This window comes from Atta cephalotes, assembly GCF_000143395.1.
Source record: "Atta cephalotes unplaced genomic scaffold scaffold00006, whole genome shotgun sequence".
Classification (NCBI taxonomy): Eukaryota; Metazoa; Arthropoda; class Insecta; order Hymenoptera; family Formicidae; genus Atta; species Atta cephalotes.
In genome coordinates this window covers 2,134,461-2,142,683 of record NW_012130070.1, presented here as the reverse complement: position 1 = coordinate 2,142,683, position 8,223 = coordinate 2,134,461, and the positions used below count along the sequence as shown (strand labels likewise).

At 28.5% G+C, this 8,223-nt stretch overlaps 1 protein-coding gene across 1 annotated transcript in view; it reads left to right on the top strand.

The window, feature by feature from the left end:
- LOC105626815 (ADAMTS-like protein 3) overlaps positions 1-8,223 on the top strand; it is a 171,388-nt gene that overhangs the window by 110,073 nt on the left and 53,092 nt on the right. Inside the window, exons 7-8 of the mRNA XM_012208108.1 lie at positions 2,957-3,098; positions 6,344-6,437. Of these exons, the coding sequence (XP_012063498.1) occupies positions 2,957-3,098; positions 6,344-6,437 (236 nt within the window). The remainder of the gene's footprint in view (positions 1-2,956; positions 3,099-6,343; positions 6,438-8,223) is intronic.

Here is an 8,223-nt window from a genome sequence, read left to right as displayed (position 1 = left end):
ACAGTAGTAACATTATTGGCTCAGCATTAACACTATTGCGTATCAGTAGTAATACTACTGCAGTAGCAGTGACACTAGTAATATTTTTATATTAGGTATGGGAAAAAATTCATGGCGTTTTTCTCGTTACATCTAACGGAAAAACGCCACGAACTTTTTTCCATACCTAATACTTTCAAATGATATTGGAAACTTGTATAGACTAACATTTAAATTTCATTAATTTAAAAATCGAGATTGTTTCGATATCGATTCGAATTAGAATTAGTCTAGTCTAGCTTTGATAGAGTTGATGATATTTTTCCTTGATTTCATTCTCATTTATGGTAAGAGACATTATTCTCTGAAATTCCTCAATACAAAAGTGACATAATAAGATTATATTAACTATAAAGTTAAAATAAAAACAAACTATAAAGTACAAATAAAAGTAATGTTATTCAACAGGAATAGAACAATAAAATAAGATACAAAGAATTACTAGAAAAAAAGATGTAAACCTTATCAAAAAAGATGTAGACTTTATAGTTGTAAAAAATGTTCGTATAAAAAATTTTCACAATTTTCTAAAAAGTTATAAAATTATTTATAAATTCTGAAAAATTTTGAGAAAGCTTTTATGATTAGAGCGATACAATTGTCGAAATGAAATCGAAAAAAATGTCGATTCGAACGAAAATATTCAAGATTATCTATCACAGATTTATACCAAAAATATTAAAAATGTATCAAACTCTCATTGCACTCTCTATGTAATTTTTTATCACTCGAAAATGTTGAAATTTCGATGCAAGTTTTGAATTGACAACTTTTCCATCGAAACGACATCGAAATGACGTCTTTTTGAGGAACTATTTCTGACTGGAAAGCTTAAGTTATTTAAAATGAATACCTTTTTAATTTTTTTTATATGAATTAAAGTTTAAATCCATTTCTTTAAAATACATGCTGTAACTATAAACGCGACTTCGCCGTTGTCCAAATTCCTATAAATTTTGAAAAAAATTACAAATGTTTTATAATGTATTATTAAATTTTTATTAATTAAAATTAATAATATTATCTAACGATTTAAATATAAGTAAATTTCTCACGTTTCCGACTTTTTGTATATGCTTGTTTTAACATAAAACATAAAATGTCATATAAAAAATCTTCTGATGTTGCATTTATATAGGCAAAATTTATAAGAATTCGTTTATGATCGGTTAAATCTCGGTCAAAACATTTCCCGTATGAATTTTGGTATAAATTTGTATTACCAACAAATTTTTAAACAGCAAACCAAGAATCTTTATTTAATTGCTTTATTGAATATATTATTTTTCAGTACAATCAAATAAGAGTTTGCAGTAGTGAAATATCTTGTCTGCCTACAAGAATTTGCACACGTAATTACAACGCATGATCACATCGATACATTTAAGTATGACAGATTTCCTAACTTCAATATCAATATCAAGTCAATATCAACTTTGATGTGTAATGTCTTGATTCGCGGAAGTGACAGTTTTTTATTATCAAATATTTATTTTTAAACGCATCTATTCAATGTATTTTTATTAAAATTTAAGGTGAACGAGTCTTCTTAATTTTTTTAATTTTTGCTTATTATAAGTTCACCTTGAACACATCTTGGCGAAGACCGTCTTATTTGTTATATATATATTTCAAATAAAATATCTTATAATGACTATGAATTCATAACTAGAAGATAATCTTAAGTCTATGCTTATTTTGAACAAGATGTGTTTATGATATCAAGACTATTCAAGACTTTTTAAGACATTTCGAAATAAGATCGTCTTTAACAGTAGATAAGTTTTAACTTGAGATTTTATTCAAGTACCGTCTTATTTTTCGACTATGAATCTAGAAGACATCTTAAGACAATTTTGAATATAAGAACGGACTATGAACCTTAGACTCAATCGAAGTTGACCAAATAATGTCGATTGTACAAATTGACTATTGCTCAACTTCACTAATAAGACTTAAGATTACCAACTACCGACTCATTGTAAAATCAGATATAGAAAATAATAAGACATAGTAAAACAATAAGACATAGTAAAAAAATATATCAATTTTGAAATTTTTAATCTTTCTCGGCTGCACATGCTTTCCAGACACGTATTAATGCGTGTATACTTTAATTCTAGAAAAGGATTTTCGAATCGATGAAAGAGGAAAAAAGTATTTGTTTTTATACAAGTAATTTTTTATACAAAAATTACATGATTTAATCGGTAAAACAGAAGGCTTTAGGATCCCCTTAACAAATATTAGTAACATCTTACTGTGAAATGCCAATTGTAAATTGAGAGACTTCAAAAAGAATCAAAGCTATTATTAAACCCAAGGAGAACAAGAAAATAATATCGTCATAATTTTATATAATTTGACGTCATATTGGCCGAATTTATGTCATTTTTTAGTGATAAAAATCTCGATCTCAGACTTTATATATAAAGTCATTCTTAGATCTCATCTGAGATCGAGATTGTCATTAAATTGACATTATTTTGATTTTCTTGTTCTCCTTGGGAATGATTTAAATTTTTATTTTCAATTAACTATATAATTGTAGTATTTTATTCGCGCATCAATTATCGTATTGTACTTGTATATTTACTGTTTTTCTTTTGTTTACTTTTAATATTTCTTATATTTATATTACCTTTGCACATATGATTCGTATTATTAAATTACAACTATATTATACATATATTATACATATATTATTATATTACATATTTTATTATATTATATTAGTATGTCATTAAATGTTTCTACTAATTCATTCAAATAAATATTGATATAATTTGTCTCTTCAAGTATGAATATCGCTATAATTTTTATAAATTGCTTGCATTATTCTTCGCTTTTTATCGGCCCACATGCATCTTATTGCAATTCTACGCGAAGTATGCATTTTAATTTTTTATTTATGCAGTGCTCCGTGACCTGTGGCGCCGGAATACGGACGAGGACGATCGAATGCAGAGATGGTGTTGGTGCCATTTCCAGGGACTGCGACCTCGCGGAACGTCCTCATACCGAGCAGGAATGCAAAACGAACGTCGCATGTCCCACATGTAATTGCGTTATCTAAGTTAAATTCGTACTAGATCGAACGACAATTTAACATACTTTAAACGACGATCTGAAAATTCATGCGTAATTCCCTAAGCAGATTATACAAAATTAGAGGCAAATCTGAAATTTAAGCTTCATATTCTGAAATAATAAGAAAAATCTTGTGTCGTGTAATTAATTTTGCTAGAAAATATTTGTTAACATTTCCATTTATTTATGTATGATTTGTAAAATGAATTATTTTCAACTCTTTCTCTTATGTTTCTTATATTTCAAGATAAATAAATTGTAAGTCTTCTGTTTTCGTTTGCATTCTGCGAATTGAAATATTATTTTGCAGAAAAATTATAAAAATATTTTTTATTATTTACAAATATTCTTTTTAAATTATATGTACACATATACATATTTTAAGGAACTATAAAATTTTGCATATAACATATTTGTTATATAGTATCTATCATAATATATTATATAGTATCTATCATAATTTTAGAAATATTAGTAAACAAATAAGAATTTAATTTTTTCATAGATGTAATAGGTATAGGCTGAGCATTCTTATGAAGTTATCACTTATATCGATTTCGGCTGTATACCAAAATTCATTGCCAGCATGGGAAGAGATGAATAAGAATGTATTTCTTATTCATCTCCTCCCAGGTTTTTTGAAGTGTCACGAAATTTTCCTTATTGTCACTCCGATTTTATCAAAACTTCTTATCCAAAATGGACCATAGATTTTCTGGGATTAATGTTTTTCTTCAGTTTTTCTCCATAGCTGAGCCTTGTTTTTCAATTGAATAATTTATATTTACCATATTCATCATATTTCAACTTCATATTCATTCAACATCAAGAGCATTTGTAACAAATTATGTATGAAGCATGGAAAAAGCGACATTATGGTCTAGGTTTTAATTGATCAGGAGTAAGAAATTTAGTAAAAATCGATGGCATTATGATTACAAATATCGATATTTTTCGTGAAAATCTGGAGATATCATTGCTTCGCGTCGGATTGGAAGATAATTTTATCTTTCAGCAAGACAATGATATGAAACATATCAAAGGCAAAAAGAAGTCCAACAGAATTAAACTTCTTGCTTGGCCTCTACAATCACCTCAATCCCATAGAAAATCTATAGTCCATTTTGGATTAAAAAATTGATAAAATCGGAATGACTAATAAGGAAAATTATTTCACGGCGCTTCAAAAAATTGGGGAGAAGATGGTTGAAAAATACATTCAAAATCTCGTGGAGTATGCCAAGAGTATGCCAAGACGATTTCAGGCAGTAATCAAAGCGAAAGGAAGTCATACTAAATATTAAAATGTATTTTTTTGCTTTTTCTAATTTTTTCAAATTTTATTTTTATTTAATAAAAAATAAATATGATTTCTTTTGTTTTAGTACTAAGTAAAACATTTCTCAAAAAAATTAAATATGAATTAAACAAAGTAAAGAAAAATCCGTTATAAACATTAAAATTTTATTAACAACAAAATCTGTCTGAGCTAAATTATTTCAAGTTCTTTTCATTTCTTCATAATTTTTTCAAATAAAAGCTTATAATATTAATCTCTTTTTTTTGTCAGTGTCACTGTATATATAACTGCATTTTATTGATTGTATTCTTTTTCTAAGAGCACATTAGATGCTACATGAAAAAAATTTTGTTTGATGCAAAATTTAGTAAAGTAGATATCTAAAAATTTAGCTAAATACAGATGAAAATCTGAAAATAATTTTATTGAACCACCAAAATAATATACGAAGAAGTCGCTTATCGTATTCCTTAACATTTAAACAAAATTATAATAAAATTACTGATCAGAATATTTCTGTACTTTGGTTTATTGGTAATAATACAAAGAATATTTTTACAAAAATATTGTTTGCATTACCAACATTGAATTATTATTTAAAATAAAATTTTTAAAAAATCTTTAAGCTTACGCTTTGGAGACCGGATCATTAAATTATAACATTGGATTCCTAAATCGTATTTCTAATAATAATTAGTTTCTCAAAGAAAGATTTAAATTTTCTTAAAATCCAACAAATAATATTTATAAATAATTTTTAATAAGTTATCTTAAAAAGACTCAATACAAATATATTTTTTCTTACAAATATCACAAAAGTATTATTTAATTATGCAATCTTAATATATTATTTTATTTTAAATTTAGATATAATATATAAAAACTAGTGACACATTCAACTACTCAATTTTAGTATATTGTTTTAGCTTAAATATTAGTATAACATAAAACAACAAGTACGATTTATCCCATTTCCTCTATTTCTACAAATTTGCCAATTTAAACTTACAAATATTTTATTAATTTGATCTTATACTTGAAAAGAGTTTAAATATCAATTATAACTCTGTAGTACATTATAATTCACTTTATACTGATAAATCATTAATATTTTAGATAAATTCTACGAAAACTTAGATCAGAATAAAATCAATATTAAATGTTATAAACGGATAGCTCAAAAACAAAACAAAAATGACAGTACTTAAGTCATATTACTAACGCCACATCTGGCATTAGTGTGACATCGTCATCTTTAAAAAAAATTTTAGAAAATGGAAGTATAATTAGTCACTCCCCCCTATATGTAGAAAACTTAAACGTGATGAGTAATGCTGCAAAATGTTTTTACACATTCGGGTAATCAACTTTCTACAATTCCTACATAATTATTTTAATGGACCTAAATTTTTATTTCAGTAACATCGTTCTTTCCGTAAAATGAGAAAATGTGCAGTCCATGTATCTATTATATCTATATGTTTTTTTAAGGAATATTTAAAATCGTTTTATTGGAAAAACAGTTATATGTGATTAAGTGATTCTTTTTATTATACAATGAAACGTGTTCTTACGAAGCACAATGGCTGCGTTCAGCGGACTCATAATTGAATGAGCTGTTACTGATGTATTCTTCCAGATCTAAAATGCTGATTGGATGATCTAAAAGAATACATCAACAGTGAGCGCTCAATTGTTGAGTCCGCTGAACGCATTCTTATATTTTGCAACATAAAATTGCGAAGTACACAAAATATAAGAATATGTTCCTTGAAACACAACTCAACGTGTTTCATCGTGTAAAAGAAATTTTAGAAATAAAATTCTGAGACCCAGAAATTATCAAAGAATGCGATTATTATGTACAAAAAGAATATACATGAAAAATGAGATAGTATTTGAAATGTTACTTAGATGGAGACGGTATGTCACAACCCCTGGTGCAGCCGTATCCTCTATCTCCAATGTCAGAGAAATTGATGGATCAACCAATACCTTCCGAATCAACGTAAGTCCTCTCTTTTCTGTATAAATACGTACGCGCACACACAGAGAGTATGTTTTTTCTAACTTGATCATTTAAAATATATCCAATGTTTTTGAATATTTATATTAAAAACAATAAAAATGTACCCTTTCTGCCCCTAGGAACATGATTTTCTACGCAAAGGTGAAGTCCACAGCACTTCCTCTCCCTCCCCCCCTCTTCCGCTCCCTTACTTAAGGACGATCGATTTTTTATACGAAACGCGCGCGCGAGGTTTACTCATAAACATAGTATCTTTAGAGCGACAAAAATAAAAGGAGTGGGGTAATTCTCATTTAGAAAAGGACGCACTCACTTGGTCTAGAGTATCTATTGAGTTGTCCGGGTTCGTGCCGATGTTGAAGGAAAATTTAAACACAGAAAATTTTAGTATACATTTATTAAATTATATAGGTTAATCAGCACGAACTTTCAGAACGATCCAATATAATAAGAGTACGGCCAACAACAAAGCATGTATGAAGCAAAACCGAAAATGCATCGAAATTTTTATATGTAAAGTGTAAAACTGAGGCTATGTTCAAAAATTTATTGCCAGTACTGAAAATCTATAATGCATGTAATGTAAACTATAGATTTTTAGTACTGATAATAAATTTTGGAGCACAACCTGAAGTTGCACTAAAACTAATAGTACATGTAAGAAATAGTACATGTAACAATGGATGCGTTTAACAGAACACAACCGTGTTTTTTTATGAATGTTTGCCTTGAGATACCATTTCTTTAAGTTTAAAAATATAATTCAATCAGCGCGAAAAATATTTCCAACAATTGCAATATAAATATTCTGCTGAACGCAGAGGGGGAGAGTCAATGATTTTATAATGAATAAAGAAGAATGACAACAGAAGTAAATATAAATATAGAATGAAAATTAAATTTGTTGAAAAATAAATAGTAAAATGAATAAGTCTAAAAATAGGATTTTAAGAGTATTAACTACTTTTTTAAAAGTAATATTTAACTTTTTATTAAGTATATTTATTACAGTATTTTATTATTAGGTGTACAACTTTGCTTCCGCCGTTTTTTTTCCGAAATTCGAAGCTTTATTGTAAAAAACTGGTTATACATTTATAATTCAAAGTATTGTCCATCGCTGGCCACTACTTTCTCCCATCTTTCGGGTAGCGTACGAATCCCGCGTCGAAAAAACTGGTCATCTTTTGAGGCTATCCATCGATCCAATTTTTTACTTCTTCATAAGACCGGAAGTGCTGGTCAGCCAGGCCGTGTGCCATTGATCGAAACAAGTGATAGTCAGAGGGAGCAACGTCTGGAGAATACGGCGAGTGGGGTAGGACTTCCCATTTCAACGTTTCCAAGTATGTCTTGACCACTTTCGCAACATGGGGTCGAGCATTGTCATGCTGCAAAATCACTTTATCGTGTCTCTCGTTGTATTACGGCCGTTTGTCTTTCAATGCTCGGCTCAAACGCATCAATTGCGTTCGATACCGATCGCCTGTGATTGTTTCAGTCGGTTTTAACAGTTCATAATACACTACGCTGAGCTGGTCCCACCAAATACAGAGCATGACCTTGGACGTCAAAATTACCGTTCTTGAAGTGTTGAAACCACTCACGACATGTTCTTTCACTAATAACGGCCTTATCATAAGTATTTGAGAGCATTCGATGAGCCTCAGCCGCAAATTTCTTCATATTGAAGACAAAAAATTAAAACCTCCCGCAAATAGACGAGAATTTAGGTCTCGTAAACTGACATTTTCTAATCGAGAAT